Source organism: Euleptes europaea, chromosome 1 (genome assembly GCF_029931775.1).
Source record: "Euleptes europaea isolate rEulEur1 chromosome 1, rEulEur1.hap1, whole genome shotgun sequence".
Lineage (NCBI taxonomy): Eukaryota > Metazoa > Chordata > Lepidosauria > Squamata > Sphaerodactylidae > Euleptes > Euleptes europaea.
Window position 1 is genome coordinate 52,547,179 of NC_079312.1, and position 22,913 is coordinate 52,570,091.

Genomic DNA, 22,913 nt, shown 5'->3' on the forward strand with positions numbered 1-22,913 from the left:
TTAAATACTGAGAAGTGATACCACAAGGGGTTTAGTGAGATCATTTCTTGACAGATTCTTTTCACAGTGGTGAGACACAAAAATGCCTCAGATACATCAATATATTTGAAAGAAAATAAAAGCAGGATATTTCTTGAAGGAAAATCAACGTTACCGTTACAGGCGAAAATGGCAAACCAAGAATCCTCTTTTCTGATTGACAGCATGTATTTTACATTCAACGCACATAATAGTTCACAGTACTAATAATGTAGTCCCATTATTTTTGCAAGCAAAACAATAGGCTTTAGGGCAGGGGTGTCAAGCATAAGGCCCAAGGGCCGGATTCGGCCCTTTGAGAGCTCTTATCCGGCCCGCCAGCCAAGGCAGCCACCCCCCACCCCAGTCTCAATCTGGGCTGGCAAGGCATATCCCGGCCCAACCAAGTGACATTTATGTCACATCTGGCCCTCATTACAACTGAGTTCAACATCCCTGCGGGAGAACAAACCAATCATTCACTGATCCCCGTCTTGGGGTTGGATCCAACGATCCACAGATACAAGGATCTTTCCCGCATTTCCCTCCCAGCAGCAACCCATTCCAACCCTGGGAAAATTTATTCCTGTAGCTGTAGGACCCACATTTTCTAACAGCTAGGAGGCTGCAGTTGGAAGGCGGGAAGGGGGCAAAATCGTCTTCTCGGACAACAAAAGAGAAAGGATAAACGTGTTCGTATAAACATTTAACGTGTGTGTGTGTGTGTGTGTGTGTGTGTGTGTGTGTGTGTGTGTGTGTGTAAAGTGCCTTCAAGTCGCAGCCGACTTATGGCGACATTTAATACTGGGTGCTTAATTCAGGGTTCATTATCACTCCTGTCTTGAACAATCTGGGCCAGCTGTCCATTTGTTTCCAGGTATAATTCAAAATGCTGGTTTATATCTTTAAGACCCAGAGGGCTTGGATACTGGAAGGACTGTTCCTCCTATGCTATCCAGCCTGCCAATCTTCCTCTCAAGCCTTGCTCTCAGTGACATAGGTGACAACAAGAGACAGGGTTTTCTCAGTGGGGCCTCACCTCTGAATGCCTTGCCTGGTGCCTATCCTACTGTCATTTAGGTGCCAGGCTAAAATATTTCTCTTTTGCCCGAGTTTTTATTTTATCTATTTAAAATACGTATATCCCCACCTTTCTCTTGAGTATCTTAGGACCCAAGAGGGATAATAACCATGAAAAAACAATTTTATAAAACAAAGATTAAGCACAAAAGATGTAAAAAGATTAAAACCAGTATAAAATCATCTTATGCCACCCACTCACAGGTATTCCCCTCTGCACAGACTCAGACTGCCCCCAACGCTCTCCAGAAGAGCATTTTTACAACCTTGCTGAAAAGCCAGTAAGAGTTCCCCTGACCTCTTCTCGAAGGCTTTTCCAGAGCATGGGCCGACCTCCAAAAAGACTTGAACCCAGACTATTGCCCCACTCATGGTGGCGTGAAACCAACCAGTTTCTCTGAGGGTGAAAAATGGGAACACCCTTTGACCATTCCTCCCCCTCAACATCCTATGTTGGGGATTCTGTGACCTGCATGTACATAAGAGATGTGGAATGAAGGTTGTAGTAAGGAGGGCAATTGGGTGACATGGAGTAAAAAAGCTGGCTGCATCCAACCCCATGAAAGGGAATACCCAGGTGCAGGAGAAGTATCAGAAAAGCCAAAGAAAAATATTAGTAATATGTAAACACTGAAGTAAGGACAGGGATGCAAGGCATCATAGTATAGCCTGATTTTCATATATCTTGAAAGCTAAGTGGGGTCAGTACTTGGAAGAAAGACCTCCAAGGAAGACTCAGCAGAGGAAGGCAATGGCAAATCACCTCTGCTTCTCTTGTCTTGGAAGCCCCTTGCTGAGGTCGCCATAAATCAGCTGTGACTTGACAGCACTTCACACACTCCCAAAGTAAGGATGAGGAAGGGTAAGAGCAATACACTACAATTCTGGGGTGAGGCACAATTCACAAATGGGAACTAGTTGCTGACAACTGGATTGATTTCTCTTTTAATTCTTCCATAATTTCTTAATTTGCAATTATCAATTATCACATTATTATCATGTTTTCAATACTTTGGTAAAAATAAAAGGAGTATAAGAGTGGAAAGTGATATGGAATACAAGAAAAAGCACTGGAAAGTGAATAAAAATATATTGTATTTTTATTGTGAAGACTTATAAAAACGAAACACAAAAAAATCAAAACAAAAACACACAGATTACATAATTTGCCTGAGGCCATATGATGAGTCTGTAAAACAGCAGCATTAGATTTCTGATGCCCTGACTTTTGTGTGGTTAATTGCATTACGCTATGATCCTGAAGTAGCTCACTCTAGCTTCCTCCAAAGAATCCCTGTTTGCTTTAGTAACTGACAGTATTGTTACTTAGACTCAGCCAATCTGGCCATGCTGATCCATGCTTCTGTAACCTCTGGATTACAGCAATGCACTCTACGTGGGGCTTCCCTTGGAGACAACCCAGAAACTACAAATGGTCCAGAATGCAGCAGCCTGACTATTGTCAGGGGTTAGCCACCAGGAATGGATGTTGCCCATTTTGAAAAAGTTTCAATTCAAGGTGCTGGTTATGACTTTTAAAACACTTCATGACCTAGGACCCACACATTTGAAGGACTGTCTCATTCCCTATGTCCCTGTGACCAACTACAGCCACCAGGAATCTATTTGTTGGCTATCCCACCACTTAGGGTGGCCCGTCTGGCATCGACCAGAGCCAGAGCCTTTCCATTGTGGAATGGGTTCCCTGAAGAGATGAGGGGGGGGGGGCCTTCCTTGGAGATCTTCAGGAGGCACTGCCAGGGCTTTTGAGGGGTTTGAAAGACAGGCATCTTTTAAGGGGGGCAGGGGGAGAGATTTGGGGTTTGCTATTTTATTTTTTGTCTTAACTGAAAATGTTTTTTAACCATTATTGTAACCCAGCTTGAATTACAAGGAATGGCAGGAAATAAATGTTTTAATAAACAAACGAATAGCCACTCCTTAGGCTTCCACAGAAGAGGGACTCATCATGGACTGGTATATATCATATGTGGATACAGATCTATTTGCGTAAAGGGAAAGAGGAACTGAGGAAGCAGGCCCCACCGCCCAGCCTACATGTATGCCTCACAGTACAGTAGTAAGTACAGTAGTATAGACTCTGTCCCAGTGACTGGGAATGCTGCTTTTCTAACATCCCTGACCCCAAAGATGGAGCGTACGTTATTTTATATGTATAGACTCTGTGGACATTTTCCTGGAAAGGGGGGGAGAGGGGGACAAGATTGTTTCTACAGCTTCCAGAAATTTTGCATCTCTGATAAAAGGGTTGTTAAACCAGCTGTACTCTGTAGTGAAGATATGGATCAACCGAGCCAAAACGTTGCAGGGTACACAAATCAGACATGACCGCTTAATGGTATTGTATCATTATTTGGTATTGTACTTACTATTATGTACAGGTATTATTTCTGCATCTAGCTATTTCATCCTAAAACTGGTTAAAACTACGTCTCCAACAGAACCAGAGTGGAATAACAGCACACTGGGCTTGGACCACGATTCAAATCATTTCTCAGTTATAGACTTGCTGAGTAATGAAAGATAAATTGCTGTCTTTGTTTTAAGGTTGCTTTCTGTAAAATGAGAACAATCCTTGACCAACTCACAAAACGTGTAGTGAGTGCAAACTAGATAAAGACTGTAAACCACATAGCACATTGGTTGAAAGTCTGTGTAAATAAGAATAATTATAGTTAGATTCAACAATGATGAGAATGAACATTTTTTCCATATTTTCCCAGCACTTCTCTGTTGCTGTTTCCAAGATTTACAGAACCAGATGTTTTCAAGGATCTTTAAGAAGTTCATGAAAACCAGAATCTCTCTGGTATGAGATCTCAATAAAATCAGGAGAAATTTATGAGAGGAATGAGAGGCAATGTTCCATTTCATATTCACATACTATACTTTAGAACTTTATAGATCAGTCACTTAAATCACAGCATAGGAAGAGTCACTTATTTTACCGAAAAAATAAGGAAGACCAAATGTTTCACTAAAGATTTCTGATAACATGTCCACATTAAAGTTGGTATTTACAGTTTATAAATTCTTGAGGCAGAACAAATCTAACTGGAGCCCACCTAGATGGCTCCAGGAGATAGAACTCAAGTCATACTACAGGAAAAAATGTACTGCTTTACTAAAATAAATGTATTAGTTCATAATAATTTTATCAGGACCTTCTAGGGTTATGCCCTCAGTTTCCTGTTACATTTGTGTGCCTCTAACAATAGGAAGGAAGGCAGAAATTCAACAGAACTTGCTTTTCTTGCCATGGAGCTACAGAATTGAGAGAACTTTGCCTGTTCAAATTCTCATGCTGCTGTTAAAGTCCACATAAATCACATAAGAACAAAAACAGGCCTCTTGGGTTTTTCCTATTATTTAACTAGGATCCTTGTCAAGCTACTAGGGGAATCGTGATCCCAACTGAATAGTCTACACTGTATTGCAATCTTAACATGTAATGGTTACTTTTTAAAAAACCAAAGGTTTCTTAAATGCCCCTAAATATTTTCTTCCTTAGGACTTCCATGGCAAGAAGCAGCACCAGTTTTGAATGGCAGCTGCCCCAGAACTGTGCAACGCAATCTCCCCCTTTTGTCCGTCAGGTGAGCCCTTTCACAAATTACAATGAATGCCTGTACAACCCATGCACTGATTTTCTTTATACATGCGTTGAGTAATTCCCATGTTACAATCAATGCATTTACAGCTGAATGTGTGATCTAAACTCTACATTTATCCAGGTACTGATCCACAGTTTCATTTATAAAGTGAACACTTATTGGCTTTAAAAAAAGAAGGTATAACTATAAAATGTGAACAGGGCTATGAAAAAGGGAAGAAGAGTTGTTTTTTAAACCCTGCTTTTCTCTACCCTTAAGGAGTCTCAAAGCGGCTTACAATCGCCTTCCCTTTTCCCCTCCCACAATAGGCACCTTGTGAGGCAGGTGGGGCTGAGAGAGTTCAGAGAGAACTGTGACTAGGCCAAGATCACCCAGCTGGCTTTGTGTGGAGAAGCAGGGAATTGAACCTTGTTCTCCACATTAGAGTCCACCGCTCTTAATCACAATACCATGCTGGCCCTCTCTTTTTTACTCCACAATACAGCACACCTGGAAGGAATTCTGCCACACCATTGCACTGAAAGGCATTTGTGTGTATGTATGGCAAGATGTACAAGGAAAGGGCAGAAGACCTTCTTTTCCATCATCTGACAAGCACATGCCAATGATGGCTTGGGTTCTATGCCTTTGTTGGTGTGTGCACTTCTTTTCCTCTGTTGCAGCGGCTGTCCATCACTGTGAAGAACACATTCTCTGGCACTAGACACTTCTGCTTCTACAAGACCAATGTTTTTCAAGGAGGCCCAAAGTGCCCAGAGCTAGACGAATATGCTCCACAGCAGAGGAATGCCTCTGTAACAGATGGAAAAGCATACATAAAATGAAGGTACAGGACCCAAGCCATTGTCTGCAAGCTTGTTTAACTATAGCTTCCTTTCACAGAGCTCGCGATACAGATTTTTGCCATATTCCAGCTCTCGCTCTCTCTTCCCTAGGGTTGCCAACCTCCAGGTACTAGCTGGAGATCTCCTGCTATTACAACTGATCTCCAGCCGATAGAGATCAGTTCACCTGGAGAAAATGGCCGCTCTGGCCATTGGACTCTAAAGCATTGAAGTCCTTCCCCTCCCCAAACCCCGCCCTCCTCAGGCTCCACCCAAAAAAACCCCTGCCGGTAGCAAAGGGAGACCTGGCAACCCTACTCTTCCCCCTCCCATGGTTAAGAAGCCCAGGTTTCTCCCAGTCATTTTAATTAACCTGGTGGTCATAACAATGTGTGTGTGTGTGTGTGTGTGTGTGTGTGTGTGTGTGTGTGTGTGTGTGTGTTAAGTGCCGTAGAGTCGCTTCCGACTCATGGCGACCCTATGAATGAAAGTCCTCCAAAAAACAATAAAGATCAGCAATTAATGCAATACCTATTATAATAAAACAAACCCATCTGATTTTTAATTAATGGGTAAATAAATTAAAATGAGAATCATTACCTATGCCTCATATCTTTTGAAACCGAGCTGTTATTTTCTAACGTATATAAGTATGCAGATTAAGAAAATATGACAATGCTCCCATATCAGAGCAAACAACCAGCCATATTCATTTTTTTCTGGTAAATTTTGGATACAGTAATTTTTAAAAATCTGTGGCATCAGAAAATGAACAAAGTGTGAATATCTTTGGCATTCTGCTATCAAAATTAAGTTTAAACAGCTCAAAGTCAACGCAATTTTTTCTAAAATCTGAATTTGAAATAAAACATTAAGTGATTTCATTAAAAATATACTAAAATGTTAATTATATATAATTTTTCCATCCAAAACCATGATCAGTTCTGCTGACAAACTACCTGCCAGTGACACAAGATTTGTTGCTGTAAGATTTATAGCATCTGCAATCTTCTGTAAGTTTTTTTTCTTGGCATCTCTTATCCTTAACAACCTTAACAGATACAAATCCGGGTTCTTCCTAAACTGGGCCTCGGATAATCTGGAATCTATTCCAAATATTCATTCATAGGCAACCTCTAGCTTCCACTTCTTTTTCAGTGATAAATTTTATGGTTCTAACAGTCCCTCGTCTGAATGTTTGGAAGTCTACGAACTATCGGACAACATATTTAATATGAGTGATAATAAATCACTTGTCCCTCCAACCAAAGAACACAGAGGAAAACAACACAAGGAAGCAGAACTGGAAGAGAGATATGGAAAGAAAGGATAAACGAACAGCATAGACCTTTCTTCTAGTACAGCTATCTCCCTCGTTGCAAAATTCAGGTTTTCTTGGCGCAGAATATGAATTACCTATTTTTAGAATCCTCTGAAGCATAGATCGCCTCACTCCTGAACATAGTTATAACAATCCTATAGCAGTGTTTTAGCAACTGCAGAAATGAAACTAATTTGTACATATTGGTTTAGTGGCATAAATAAAATATTATGCTTTTACAGAAGTCTACCTTACGAGTAGCAGAAACAGAACAACCAGGTGCAATATGCAAGGCAGTGACTCTTACCCGTTGGAAATCCTCCCTTGTCTACCTTCTGACATTTTGCCAAGGGTTGCCTACATATTTTCATATGTACCACTTGTGGAGGAGCTGCCCCCGACATGTGTGCACTACTCCATCCTGCCCTCCGAGGCAGCAGTGGTCACCCGAGTCTCCACCTGGCAATGTGCCACTCTCCCAGTTTTCCACACCCTGACAGGGGTTCTCTCTCCCTCTTTTGATACCACTGCCACCAAACAACCTTTATAGGAATTACCCCCTGAGAGAACCAGAGCTCCCAGCTTCCCTTCCCTGCATTGCTTTTCTAAAGCACCACCTTGTGCCTGAGGCCACCGCTATCCAGCATCTGGTTACCAGAGGGACAACTTACTGCACTTGCTTACCATTGGGGAATTAGCAATTGCCAACTGACCGCCCTCCTTCTCCTGCTTGTTTTAAATAGTATGTTCAAAAAGTGGAGGTCTATGTGGTACAGAGAACAACCAGCATTCAAAATTATAAGGAATTTATTTAAAAGAAAATGTCCACACGCCTACTCTCAGCACAGCAACAGATTGAACAAAGAATCCAAAAGAAAGGTGCAGTCACACAATTCTTCCCTCACTTTGTATTTATTTTATGTATTTGTTATTTATTAAAACATGGGTTCTACCTCCGCAAACAGTAATAAATTAAATCTCACTGTGCTTCTTAAGAGCACTCACTGATATGCCCTACAAGTCCACATCTTCTGCTGAAAAATTTCCAGAGATTCCCGACAGCTACCTGCATTTAGAACCCAACAAAATACCAAAACTGCTGCTCCTTCTGGTCAAATGTCAGTAAATTCCAGTACTTTCTGTAAGAGCAGGATCTTTTCAAACTGATTGTTCAGACACACTAGTTACTTTCAATTCTTTCTTCCCAGTTGGTGAAGAGGAGAGATAACTCAGCAAATAGAGAAATTAATTCTAGGCTTACCAAGAGCAACTCCTGAAAGTTAATAATCTCAGCCCTAAAGATTCCCACGCTTTCTTCTTATATATCCTGACCTATTAATAATTTCCCCCCTGATCTGGATGGCCCAGGCTAGCCTGATCTCATCAAATCTCAGAAGCTAAGCAGGGTTAGTACTGGATAGGAGACCACCAAGGACGTTCAGGGTTCCTACACTGATGCCAGCAATGGCAAACCACTTCTGTTTGTCTGCCTTGGAAACCCTATGGGTCATTATAAGATGGCTGTGACTTGACAGCATTTTCCACCAGCATCAATAATTTATATTGAACTAAACAGGGGTATCCACAGAGTAGGTAGCTGGGAGCTCTGACAGCCTCAGTTATGACACTCACTCCTTATGGAGCAATAAACAACTTACTTCTTTTTCAAATCAATAAGTTTCACACCTATGAAATGATTTGTGCTTCACTTATCTTCCCTGCCCTTAAGAAGCACAGTGAGACTGAATTCCTTGCCACATTTTGCAGCACCTGGTGATCTGACAAGAAGATTCCATCAATCATTTTCTCAAAAAGCACCTTGAGAAGGACGCTACCAAATCCCAACAGTAGAGGCAGCCTGTCCTGCCAGCCTGTTTCAGATCAGCGTTACTAAGGTCCTTTTAGGGGCACGTCCAGCCCTGGCAACAGTCTAATCGAAGGCAGAATAGTGGCCAGCACTGTATCAAGGGTGAATGCTGCTATGACAAGAGTCACTGTAAAAGACAGTCATATAGGAAAAGTGGAGGGCAGCAGGAAAAGAGGAAGACCCAACAAGAGATGGATTGACTCAATAAAGGAAGCCACAGCCCTCAATTTTCAAGATCTGAGCAAGGCTGTCTAAGATAGGACATTTTGGAGGACTTTAATTCATAGGGTCGCCATGAGTTGGAAGTGACTTGACAGCACTTAACACACACACATTCCCCCCAGGATGTTACTGATTGGCCCATATTAATTGTTTTGGATAGGGTGTCTGCCCAGGACACCGCAAGTCAAAGAAAGGAAAGCAAAAGAGACCATGCTCCATGCCATGCTTTCTCTTCTCCCGCTCCCAGGGAAGGGCTGTAGCTCAGTGGTAGATAATTTGCTTGGCTTGCAGAAGGCCCCAGGTTCAATCCCCGGCATCTCCAGTTAAAGGGACTAGGCAGGTAGGTGATGTGAAAGACCCCTGCCTGAGACCCTGGAGAGCTGCTGCAAGTCTGAATAGACAATACTGACTTTGATGGACCAAGGATCTGATTCAGTACAAGGCAGCTTCATGTGTTCATGTGTTCCTTCTTTCTCAAACAGCAACAGTAGACAACACAAAAATGTGGTAAACTTTAAAAGTGAAACAAACCCCTCCCACTGCCTCTCAATTACAGCAGTATTCTCAGTTGGCCCTGTCTAGCAATACAGGGGCTGTCCTGACCCAGTAAAGAAGTCAGCTAGCAGAAATGTTCTACTAAAATTCCTATTCTGAACCCAGATGTTGAGTTGTTTTCTTGGCTGAATCTGAGGTGCCAGAGCCCAGATTAGACAAGGAGAGTGAACTGTCAGATATTGTAATATTGCAGCAGGAACATCCCTTCATTTAACTTTTCCCGCAAGTGGGTTCTCAACCTCTACCCTGCAGAGCCTTAGAAATCCTGGAATTAAACCAGCAGACTGACATGCCTTAAACCCCAAATAGGGCCACTCCCCTGTTTGAACCACACATGCGCAGCAACAATGAAGAGTTTACATATTAAAAGTTAAAAAGCAGACATGTGCCCCATTATAACCTCTTTAAATGTCAATATTATTATTTTTTAAAAACAAATTCTGCCATCCCCCGTCGCCACTAAAAATGGCAACAAACCGGGTGAAACCTTCTGAAAAAGACTAGACCTTTCAGAATGAAAGCTAAAAATAAAAACACAGTTCCAATGTCTATCTGTGGGAAGCATCAGAAGAAAGGTGGCTTGAGAAACAGTGAGGAAAGCACGGGACAGCAAGGGATGTTATAAACAAAGCTGTGAGGGAGCTCTGAAAAAATCCAAAGAAAATGAGAGTCTAAACCACAACAATCAGGCAGCCTGGAAAATGTCTAAGGTCCTTTATGCATGGGTACTTTCTCTCATGTTCACTCCCAGACTGACTCAGTTGTTCCTTGGAGTTATGCATGAGTTTTCCGTCCATTAGAGATGACCTTGCATTCAGCCCTTGAAAATTCCGGGTATTCCCGCTCCTGTTAAAACCCGATTCTTCGATCTTCCCTGAGATGAGCCTGGTTGAAATCGTCCTCATCTCCATACCTAAGCCAAAGTGGGGCACTGGGGAGTTGGGGGAGTGGCTGAGTGACATTTTTTTCACAGTAAGCCCTACAGTCAATTACAAAGCAGCATTTACAAGGGGCAGCGACTCAGAAGCTTCTGGATTTGAGCTTGGTGATTTTGATGGATGCATAGCAATTTTTGGATTTGCAACAGAGAAGTGTGGGTTGATCGAGAATCGAACTTCAGGTAAAACTCCCATGCATAAACGACCTACATCAAGGAGGGCTTTCCCCACTCTAGTGCATTAGAAAATATGTTTCATCTTCCTGAATTTTTTGAAGTAGAAAAGAAGGGGATGAGCACCTATCTTAGCAAATAAATCTATCACTAGGATGGTTAAGAAACTGTATTTTGGTGGCAAGAGCAACCCAAATATGATTCAAACCCCAGCGACAGATTCTGTGTCATTAGTCTTGGGGCCATGGGCCAAAAATATGGAGAAGTTTCTCTAAGAGATGGGAAAGACAAAGAAAGAGTGAATTTGCTGTGTAAAGTGCACAAAACTTCCTCAGTTGCCATAACAGTACTGTCACCCACCATTCTATTTATTAGAACTTCCTATTTATGGTCTCACAAACACCTTGAAGAAGCTTATAAGGAATATAAAACAACGGTCTTCAAATACTGGCAAATTCATAGCAAACACCAGCCTTGACGCACTCAAGTTTATATAAATCCATGGTGTCAGAAATGGTAGCTAGATTAACTTATGGTTAAAATCACAGGAACCTTTGAAAGTAAATTTGGCCTCTCCTGCCTTCAGCGGCAGAGGGAGAGGAGCAAATTCTTTAGAAATAATTTGAATGAAATAGTAGTAGAGATTAAGGACAAGGAAGGGCTATGACCTCAAGCGCCAATAGAAGACCCATTATAGAAGTCTCAGTTGGCAGAAACCAAAGGGCCTCAACAATCCCAGTTCTTCTCAACTACAATCAGCTCAATAACAGCCATGTTCCTTCCATCCTAACATAGGACATCAGAACAGGAATGGAACTTAGAATCTGCCAGTGGGGGTGTTATAGCCAACTATTCAAGGAAGCATGGTTATGCTTCTCCTCAGAGAGGTGGATGAGAGATATCATCATAATATCATTTGATAATTTCAATACATTCTACCTCATCATGTCCTTCTAGCCCCTGTATTCTCATGCCCAGAGAAACATTAGCGGACTACTGATGCAATGTAATACCTGAGGGACATCCAAGCAACTGGGTCAGTATAATCATAGAAAAAATACTTGAGTATCTACATGGTTTTTACAGCACCCAACAAGTTCTGCCTTCAAATAAGAATTCCAGGTTTAATTTTAAAAGTGAAATATAATCTTTTAGGCCAAATTATAATTTGAAGCTTCAAACTAAATTCAAAACGTTTTCAGATATAGTCAGAGTGGAACTTTATCATGCAAAAGTGATGAACTTCCATTCATTTCATAAGTTTGCAGCTTTATGACTATCTTCTAAAAATGAACAGAAGGAAATCATGATTTTAAAACAGAGTAATGTTTCCCACTCTTGTTATATGAAACAGCTATAGCCATGATTTTGATTCAAAGTTTTCTTTTACTCCAGAATCTTGATCCTGCAATCTGATCTAAGCAAACAGAAGGATCAATCTAAACAACTCACTCTGGAACTAAGAATTACAAATTATACACTTCAGAAAAGTGGCACTGCTATTTATTTGTGTGAACAGAAAAATATATTTATTGTGAACTGAAACTATGTCAGCAACATTAAAAAATGAGTTTTCCAAAAGCATGAAACTGTATGTGTTATAGGAATTATTGCTTTATTCTTTATGTTTAAATTAAGTGTAAATTTCCATTTTCCTTTTCCTGGAAATTCAGTTAGAAATGTAAATTAAACCTAATGTTTTGAGTTTCTGGATTAGTATAAACTAGCACTTCAAAGTAACACTCTTGCTTCAAAACCCAGTCCAGCTGAGAGGTTTAAGATTATTTGGACAGTAAGTAAATGCCCAGGAGGGAAGGCAGCATGGTAAAACCTGATCTCGTCAGATCTCGGAATCTAATCAAGGTCAGTACTTGGAAGGGAGACCTCCAAGGAAGACTCTGCAGAAGAATGCAATGGCAAACCATCTCTGCTTAATCTTTTGCCTTGAAAAACCCAACAGGGGTTGCTAAAAGTCGGCTGTGACTTGATGGCACTTTACACACACAATGCTCTATCATATTCCTATGTGAGACATTTTATTTTAGGAACTTTTTGGGGGGGGGGTTAGGTTCTATTTGAAAACCCAAATGGACTTATATTGAAAATGTTTATACAATTTACCAGACCAATACACATTATTTAACAACTCTTTACTGTAAAAGTCACTATTGGCTATCCAATCATTCAACCACAGAACACCGTTCTCAAATGATATGCAAGGCCTGGCAGTGAACCACAAGAACCATCAAATTCAGAGATGCTACTAAAATGCCTCCAGCGTCACACACACCATTCCCCTGAACCATTCTAGCATTAGAAAACATTTCTAGCATTTGAAAACATAGCTCGGAAACCAAATACAAATGGGAAACTTTACTAACATTTTTGTTTCAACTTAGTTCTCTCATTTAGGATAGGGATACACCTTTACTTTCAGTAATCCATGTCCTACTCAAGAGAAGGAAAATTAATCTGTTACATTGTGGTAGTAAACACATAAACTAACAGGTGATTAGCTACAAGAATCAAATACATCCCAAAGTGTAAATAATCCTGCACAAGGCATACTAGGAACACTCTCATTTGTACAACTACACAACTGTAGCTGATGCACAACTACGACACAAGAAATTCATCACAAATTGGTATGAACAACATGGTATCAGAAGTGGCATCAGTACTGGATCCTACTGTAGTGGTGGAAAGCGCCATCAAGTCACAGCCAATTTATGGCAACCCAATAGGGTTTCCAAGGCAAGAGACAATCGGCGGCAGTTTGCCATTGCCTGCCTCTGGGTAGCAACCCTGTACTTCCTTGGTGGTCTCTCATCCAAGTACTAACCAGGGCCAACCCTGCATAGTTTCTGAGAGCTGTTGAGATTGGGATAGCCTGGGCCATCCAGGTCAGGGTGGATCCTTCTGTACTCCCTCTTAAACCAAAGATCAAATCGTGGCACAGAGTGGTAAACTGCAGTACTGCAGTCCAAGCTCTGCTCACGACCTGAGTTCGATCCCAACAGAAGTCAGTTTCAGGTGGCCGGCTCAAGGTTGTCTCAGCCTTCCATCCTTCCGAGGTCGGTAAAATGAGTACCCAGCTTGCTGGGGGTAAAGAGAAGATGACTGGGGAAGGCACTGGCAAACCACCCCGTAAACAAAGTCTGCCTAGAGAATGTCAGGATGTGACGTCACCCCATGGGTCAGGAATGACCCGGTTGCTTGCACAGGGGACCTTTACCTTTTCAGTATTCTACTGTTTTGTGTAAGGTTTAAATTCTTTATGCCCTTTAAATCCTTTATGCCCTTACTTGGATAGGCCAACCTAGCCCAATCTCATAAGTCAGCTGCGAAACAGCCAGTGTGGTGTGGTGGTTAAGAGCGGTAATTTGGAGCGGTGGACTTTGATCTGGAGAACCAGGTTAGATTCCCCACTCCTCCTCATAAGCGGCAGACGCTAATCTGCTGAACTGGGTTGGTTTCCCCACTCTTCCACATGAAGCCAGCTGGGTGACCTTGGGCTAGTCACAGTTCTATTAAGAGCTCTCTCAGCCCCACCTATCTCACAGGGTGTCTGTTGTGGGGAGGGGAAGGGAAAGTGATTGTAAGCCGGTTTGATTCTTCCTTAAGTAGCAGAGAAAATTGGCATCTAAAAAAACCAACTCTTCTTCTTGATAGCAAATAAATAAATAAATAAATTCTTCATGCAGGTCCATGTGAAGCTCTTGTTCAGCTGGGACAATGCTTATACAACACAACTATATGGGCAAAAGTCAATCACATTATCTTTCCCACAAAGTAAATATCCCCCCCCCCCCAGCAATTCCTACAGGGTACCAATGCCATGGTCAGGACCCAAGCGAACAAACTCTGCCCCTGCAACTGAGCAATCTAGATATTACCCCCCAGCGAAGCAGAAGCCATTCACAGAAAAGCGACTCACCACACTGACAAGATAACGCTGCATGGCCCCTTGCTTAGAGCAATTTTCAGACTGTTCTATCTCCTGTGAAATAGCTTATCTCCCTGGCAAACAAGGCTAAGCGGCAGCATTACTCCAATATCCCAACCTATAATTCATTCTAATTTCAATCAGTTTATTCGCAAACATAAATCAAGCATAGGAAAAAATGTTTCTCAGAAAATGCGCAACAAAAGAATAATGAGCTGGGTTTTTTTATTTTTTTGAAAGGTTATCATGAAGTTCAATCCCCCATTTCATTATTCATCTTTTATCAGTAGGCCAATGGCCTGAACTGTGGCTTTTCAACTTCTACCTTACCCTACAGTAAACCAACTGTACTCAGTGGAGTTACTGTGGAGTACGAGGAGCTTCCCAATTATAAAATAGGATTAACCACATCCCTCTATGTCACTGGTGTATTGTGAATGTGATGATTGGATACTATGGTGATTACAGTGATTATGTAAAAGATATGGCAGACAATGAGTTAATAAGCACCAGCGATGGGAAAAGCTGAAGTAGCTTGCTAAAAGCAGGAGCAACATTCTGCAAATTATACCTTTTACTACTACCTTTCTAGCAGCCATTTTTTTTCTCCATAAATGAAGATCGTTGCTGATATTTATTTATCGCTATAAGGATATGGTGTTTTATAGGTAGAAAAGTGCAAGAATATAGAGTCTTGGTCTGCAGTCTTGCTTGCAATTGTACATGCAGAGTAATGGTGTACCGGATATTGGAATATCTATACTACATATTTAGTTTAATAGTCTCCCTCTCCTTCTCAAACTGTTCTTCTGTGAGGTGCAGATTGCTCACTAAGAATTTACACCATGCAGATCAAACTACAGATCCCAGGATTCTTTGAGGGAAACACCAATAACAGTTAAATAAAACTAACCCAATCCATTGTTTGGATACGCCATTAGAGGGCATTTTCAAGATTTGAAACAGATGAACTATCCTCAAAGATCCTTCAGACGGTGTTTAACCAGTCTTGTATGTAATTACACAAAAATAATTACACAGGTATAAAAAGGTGGACTTTTACATGTCCCTTGTCTTTTAAGCCTAATCACAAATTACAAAGTCATCAAGTACTCCATGTGTCTTGGCAACAGGTATCTTCTGGTAGTTCCTTGTTTGGAACTTAATTCCTTAGCTGTGCACCAGCCCAGTGAAGATCAGGACTGCAGCACACAGTTTAAGCCTTTCCCCAGTACCATTTTTCCAATCTGAAACTGCCCAAGAAAACCAGCATTTGCCTCATTAGGGAAACTTAACAGCTCTGATTTTAAAAAGCCACTCCTGAGCTACTTTGACCCCTGCTGGGCGAAATGAACAGGTTCTCACATTTTTATTATTAGCTGGGTTCACTCATTCCCTTTATACTTGCCAAGCAGAACACGGTGGGGGCTGAATGCCCCTATTGCATGGTGACTGCCAGTGTTTGGGGTCAATACATTAGCTCTCTGTTTTTGCTGTCTTGAATCCCTGCTAAAAGAAAACAAACTACACTGGATGCTTCATTCCTTCCCTCTCCTGTAATGTACTCAGTCCAATGCAAAGATTGCCATCCAGTTGAGGATCTCTGCTTTACCCTAAAACAGATTTTGATGCAGATCTACTAGTCTTTTCAATTAATTAAGCAAAACAAACTAACCTACAGAGTTGTTTTTCAAAAAAAGGTGTGCACTTAAATAGTGTGTGGGCAAAGAAAAACTTGGAAACTCCTTAACTGCTGAAAAATGGCACATAATAGAAAGGCAGATAGACTCTTAACTGCAATGCCATGACAGCTACTATTGCAATATATTTTCCTGCTGTGCTTTCAGAGCTGGAAAATAAATGAATTAGAATATTTCATTGTCTCAAAGGTGAAAACCTATGTGAGACACTTCAATGCAAAGAAACACAACATTACAATTCCCTTTTTCCTGCGGCAGCTCAAAGAGACAGAAATAAAAGCAGTTTGTTAGCTCACTGGTAATCATGATCATTAAGAAAAATAGGGATAAAAATGAAAAAAGCTCTCTTTTCAAGCGGACAGAGGACAAAGGGGCTTCCAGTGGACCTGGTCACTGGTTCTGAAAACTCTGAGTTCTAGTTAATGGGACAGAAAAATATATTAAGAAATGGGGAAAAATAGCTTACTCCACAGTGGGCATTGCAAAATCTTCAATCTAAAAATCATCAAAAGACTTCAAAACATAATGCTCTTCACCCAGTGAGGCAGGCTTTGTAATAATAACATGGTTATTCAAACAGATCAGAGAACCAGAGCATGCTGAGAATGTGGCTGCTTTTTCTTTTAAAAAGTCTCAAGTAGGATAGGTTGTGATGTTCACCACCTTCTTCCTCCAAAATATTCCAGCTAATTTTAATATGTCTGGTTTAAAGTACACTGTTTGTGTATCAAAGTCTAACTGCTCGATTTTGTGCTCTTCTGATCATATGTAGCAGAGCACAAGATCCAGAACTAAATTGGGGTAATGTGGTATAGCAGTGTTGAGCTAAGATCTGGGGGGACCAGGGTTCAAATCCCTACTCTGCCAAGAAGTTTTCATGGTCACCCTGACCAGCCACATTCTCTCCACCTAATCTATCTCAAAGGGTGTTGTGAGGATGAAATGGGGGAGGAAAATAACTATGCATGACACCCTGAGCTCCTTGAAGGGAAGGCAGGATGAAAACGTAATGGACCAAAGTTCTTGCTCCAGGGGTTGACCTTGTTTGGGGTAGGGGAAGTACTCCTCACAAGCAAGGGCCTTTTCTAAGCTTGGAAGGGAATAAAAAAGAAACAGAAAGATGAACAAGGCCACTTATGGTCCCTTGAGCCCCTGATCCCCCCCCCAACCCCTGCAGAACCCCTAGAGGTCCTATCAGAGCATTGCAAAGGCAGGAAAGAAACAGAAAAGGTGACTTCCCTGTCATTGTATATCTATACATCATTTATATCTATATAAATATTTGAAGCTGCCCTATCCAGAATCAGGCCATTAGTTCATCTAGCTCAGTATTATCTACTGTGACTGGCAGAGAGTATACAGGTTCTCAGGTAGAGAAAGGTGTTTCCAAGCCATACAACCCAAGGACCTGTAACTGGAGATACCAGAGATTCATCCTGAATGTAAGGCATATGCTCCACCACTAAGCCACAGTCCTTCAAGCAGCCTACCCTATTCCTCACACTACTTGGAAGTGCAACTTCTATTGTGCAACTTCTATTCTGGAAGGCTTACTCAGGACATACAAAGGGCAACTCATATCTCCCTACAGACTTCTGCAGTAGAATGCCATAAAGCTCCTCTAGAAGAAATGATTGCTAAACTGAAGTCATGCTGACTCATAATGCTGAACCCCTGTTAAACTATACTGTTTCTATGTATATATTTATTTTGTATGTGAATATGACTCCACAGCAGAGCTCACTGAGAGGGGCATGATAAAAAAGACATATACAAATAAAAACAAAATGAGCAAGGAATTTTTTTAAAAAACATACAGAACATGCCCACCCAAAAGCATAATTCAATTAAAAGCTCTTTGAGATGAAAAGGTTTCCACCTGCCACCTGAAACACAGTAGGGAAAGCATCAAGTGAACCTCCTGAGCCAGGGAGCTCCCCTGTGAGGTGCTACAAGTGAGAAAGCTCAAAGTCTTGTACCCATCCATAATACTTCAGCTATCACACCACTCATAGGAGACTCTCCCTGGATCTTGGTGCACAGGGGGAAGTATATGGAAGGAGGCATTCTGAATGGAGCACCTCTCCAGGTCTCAAGTAGAGGTCTTTCACATCATCTACCCACCTACTCTTTTTTAACTTAAGATGCCAGGGACTGAACCTAGGTACTTCTGCATGCAAAGCAGATACGCTACCAATGGGCTTCAGCCCACGCCTCAATGTGCTATATTGCGTGGAACTGCTCGATGGTGCAGGGGTTATAGGAACAGAGGTACACTCTACTACATGTAATGGACTTGCCGTAAAGTTTCAAATATTGGAGGGTGTTATTTTGATTAAAATTAGAAAGCCTGTTGGATATTATGTTTCCAAGGACCCAGGACTATACTTACTTTCTGATACAAAGGCACAGTTTGTCACTCACAGTATGCCAACTTAATGTTGTATCTTTTAACAGCAGTCAAACTAGTAACAAATACTGGTAACAAAGGATCTCTCCAGTAAGAATAAGTGGACTAGAATATTTTAGTCATGGAAAAGCCCACTGACTAGGTTAAAGTAGCCAGAGGCCAGACTAGTCCAGCTGATTTCTAAATGCTCTGGTTACTTTCCCCTAAAATATACTGAAGTTCCCAGCATGCTTTATTCCAGGCCAGGTAAATATTCTTTGACTCATATTTATCATCTCTTTGGCATGACCCTCATCTCTCTCTCTCTCCTCTCTCTGTACATAGACAGTGTATACGCATCTTCATGTTTTGATCTCAAATGATGGGAAAGTTACAGAGGATTTTGTTTTCTTGCTAATAATGTGAAGTTTTCAATGTTATTTCCTAATAGTTTGACAGCAGTATCCTAACCTTTGTTTCAGCATGGCTTAAGGTGGCAACTAAGCCTTACCATGGCATATCCTGAAGATACACTAGCATATATGGAAATATTCCAGCACCAAGCTGTATGGTGTTGTGCTGGACACTGCAGCTCCAGCACCAGTATAAACCTGGGTGATGTCAGAAACGTGTTGGCATCTTAAGCCTCTCCAGCCCCAGCCATGCTCCTAGTGTGGCATAACACACCAGCAAGAACCCTGGTGCAGTTTTAAACATTCACATGGACTGCAAGCAGGGTAAAAATACAAGCCCCTCCTCCACTGTACCACTTTTGCTTCCAGCCCTGCTCAGCTTGAGACCAACTAAGTCCCTAGCGTATCACAGCCCTACTAAGTGCCATTTAAACATCAGCCAGAACACCCATAGGGCAGATGACGGCATGTATGACATGGTGCTATACCTGAATCCATGTCACAAAAATCCTTTGCACAAAAAGGGAGCATTTCATAGAATCGTAGAGTTGGAAGGGACCACCAGGGTCATCAAGTCCAACCCCCCTGCACAAGGCAGGAAATTCCAAACTACCTCCCAAGAGGTACCAAGAGGTTAAGGGGAGAACAGACATTGTTGTAGCATTGGTTCTTGTAGGTTATCCGGGCTGTGTTGTAGCATATTGCTAAGACTGCTTTGCTCAGATCCAAAGGACAGGGAAACAAAAAGGGAGCCTCTACTCCAGCTGAGGGTGCAAAGGACAGTGGACCCCGCACAGATGAGCAAAGAGAAGGGAGCTCCTGCCTCAGATTGTGGCTGCTGTAACTGTTCCCTCATGTATTTACTTTGTGTTTGTCCTCAACAAGCTTCTCCCTCAACAGTTGCTATCAGTAAGTATGCAGTACAGAAAGGGGGGATGGGCTGGGGCTTGCAGGTGTGCTGGCCCTATATCACCGCACTGTTAGCACAACCTCATGCTCCTCACTTGCAAGTGGGAGGCACAGGAAGCAAAACTGCAGTCTTAGTTGGCTTATCAGCAGCTCTACTCTATGCTAGTGCGGATGAAACATTTATGCCTACTGTCTTGCAGGATCAAAACCCATGGAGACAGCCGACCGGTATGAGCTGATGTGGTCAAGCCTCCCTGAAGCCAACCCATCACCATCCATACACAGAACAGGCCAATGGAAGGAACAAAAGGTGTGTTCTGCATATGAGCAGTGTGATTTTGGGGAGACAGAGTGGCTGTATTCACATGCACACTGACTGTCTCCATCTACCTGTCATGGGGGTTTAATCAGAAAGCCACTCCGTGATTTATGGCTTCTAGTGTGGTTGCTATGGACTCCAGTTCAACTGCTACACTCTCTGTACTTTGTTGAAGAGTGTTTCTTTCCCATATTTACCCTCTGCGGAGGGTGCACTTTGTACAGACTAGTAGTGTGCCAGCACCATGCCAGCATTGGCAATGCGAGATGGAGTGTTAGGATTGGGCTGGCCTTGTTGAAATTGGGCTCTCCTTGTTGAAATACAAATGTGGCTCCAGTTCTTGGTAGTGGACATCCCTCTACTTTCCACAGAATCTTACAAGCCTACATTTGTATTCTAATAATACAATTCTTCCAGGTACTGAAAACAAGCTAAGGACTCTTGCATATGAAACTGTGTAATTGTCAAAGAATTTCTAATTGCTATGACAACTAGATGAGATACTGAGTTCTGCTCTTAAATCTATTAAATTTTACGGGTGTTATTTTCAAAGGCCTCACAGTAACTTATATTCAGCTCCTAAACCAATTGAATTGGAAATAGGTCCCATTAATATCCATGGAACCTACTTTCAAATAAATCTCTTAGTATACCAGCCTTCGGGCTCTAGGTCTGAATAAAAAATGATGGGCCATAAACTATAAGAATGGCCCTAAACCATTTTGGAGCTTTAAAATTTTTCTTAACATAATCAACTCAATCACAAAAGGCAGCACCTGCCCTGCACACAAATTTACTCACATCTCACAACAGTATGTACAAATTAAACTTCAAACTGATCATTCCTTCCTTCTTTTATTCAAGCTTTAGACTGAGGGCTAAACTACACACATGCAACTTTCCCTAGACTTTCTTTTCTTTAAAAAAAAAACCCACAGTAGCAGGAATCTACAGATTTGATTGGAAAAGAAGCAGAGGAGAGGACATATAATTAATTCCTTTTCTTTCCCTCCTATTTAAAATTCCACCCGGCCATTTTTGTTCCACCTACTAAGAAAAAAATACAGGTATCCACATTGTTTCCCCTGTCAGGGTAAGTAGGCTTACCAACTTCCAGGTACTAGCTGGAGATCTCCCGCTATTACAACTGATCTTTAGCTGATAGAGATCAGTTCACCTGGAGAAAATGGCTGCTTTGGCAATTGGACTCTATGGCATTGAAGTCCCTCCCCTCTCCAAACCCTGCCCTCCTCAGGCTCCACCCCAAAACCTCTTACAGGCGGCGAAAAGGGACCTGGCAACCCTGAGGATAAGGCTTAAGCATTATCTCATCACCACCTATCAAACCTCCACTCCCAACTACAGCCTTGTGTAGATTTTTTGCTTAAAACATAAATGTTCAGGGAAAAGTCCATGCAACTGTATGTAATGAGAGGCGGCATGGTATAGTGGTTAAGAGTGGCAGACTCTAATCTGGAGAATGGGGTTCAATTCCCCATTCCTCCACACAAACCTCCACACAAAGCCTGCTGGGTGGCCTTGGGCTAGTCACAGTTCTCTCCGAACTCTCTCGGCCTCACCTACCTCACAAGGTGCCTGTTGTGGGGAGAGGAAGGGAAGGTAATTGTAAGCTGCTTTGAGACTCCTTAAAGTAGAGAAAAGCAGGGTATTAAAACCAACTCTTCCTCTTCTTCTAATGTGCAGTTTGGCCCTTAAGATGTACTGACACTTATTTTGAGTATGATTAGTATCGGAATGCATCAAGTGCGTTGACCCTGGTGGTCCCTCCCAACTCTATGATTCTAAGTACAGTCCTTCCCTCACCTCTGTCCTGTATTCCTTTTTCAGCCTTTTGGCATGGGAGTTAGTGGCCATTTATTCATGGAAGGTTTTGCATTGGATTTGTCACTCTATAGATGCACATTTTCCCCATCTGAATTCTCAAAACTCTGCATGGCGGCTTATTGTTGAGTTTTGAGAATATGGATGGGGGGAAAGTGCATCTAAAGAATGGCAAATCCAATGCAAAACCTTCCATGAATATTGGATAAGTGTCTCATACAAAAAGCACTTACCTGTCCTGCAGTCTGCAGATATCCACTGATTTTTAAACAAACAATTATCCAAACTATCTAACCCAGGGGTGTCAAACTCAATTGATACGAGGGCTGGATATGACATAAATGTCTCTTGGTTGGGCCGGGCCATGCCTCGCCAGCCCAGATTGAGAGTGTGGGGGTGGCTGCCTCGGCTGGATAAGAGCTCTCAAGGGGCCGGCTCCGGCCCACGGGCCTTATGTTTCACACCCCTGATCTAATCCTTAACAAAGTCTATAGTCACAAAATGTGTGTTTATATACATTATACATTAAAAGGGCAGTAGGGGATACCTACTGAATGACTATGAGCAAAAAAATAAAAATAAAATAAAAGGGAAGGTCTGGAACACAATCATTAAGCGTGCCCTAATTGATTTCAGAGTTTCCAGTTCAGAGCTGAATACTTCTCTAAAGTGCCTTAATAAACTCCCTTGAGTTAAAAAAAAAGAAAAGTCTGTAGCTCTGGTGTAAGATTGGTAAGAATTTGGTAAGATCTGGTGAAAGAA

General features: G+C 41.8%; 1 protein-coding gene across 1 annotated transcript in view; it reads right to left on the reverse strand.

Moving 5' to 3' along the window:
• The window catches only part of PLXND1 (plexin D1), a 174,104-nt gene that overhangs the window by 145,919 nt on the left and 5,272 nt on the right, over positions 1-22,913 (reverse strand). The window contains exon 4 of the mRNA XM_056846862.1: positions 13,863-13,868. Coding sequence (XP_056702840.1) covers positions 13,863-13,868 — 6 coding nt within the window. The remainder of the gene's footprint in view (positions 1-13,862; positions 13,869-22,913) is intronic.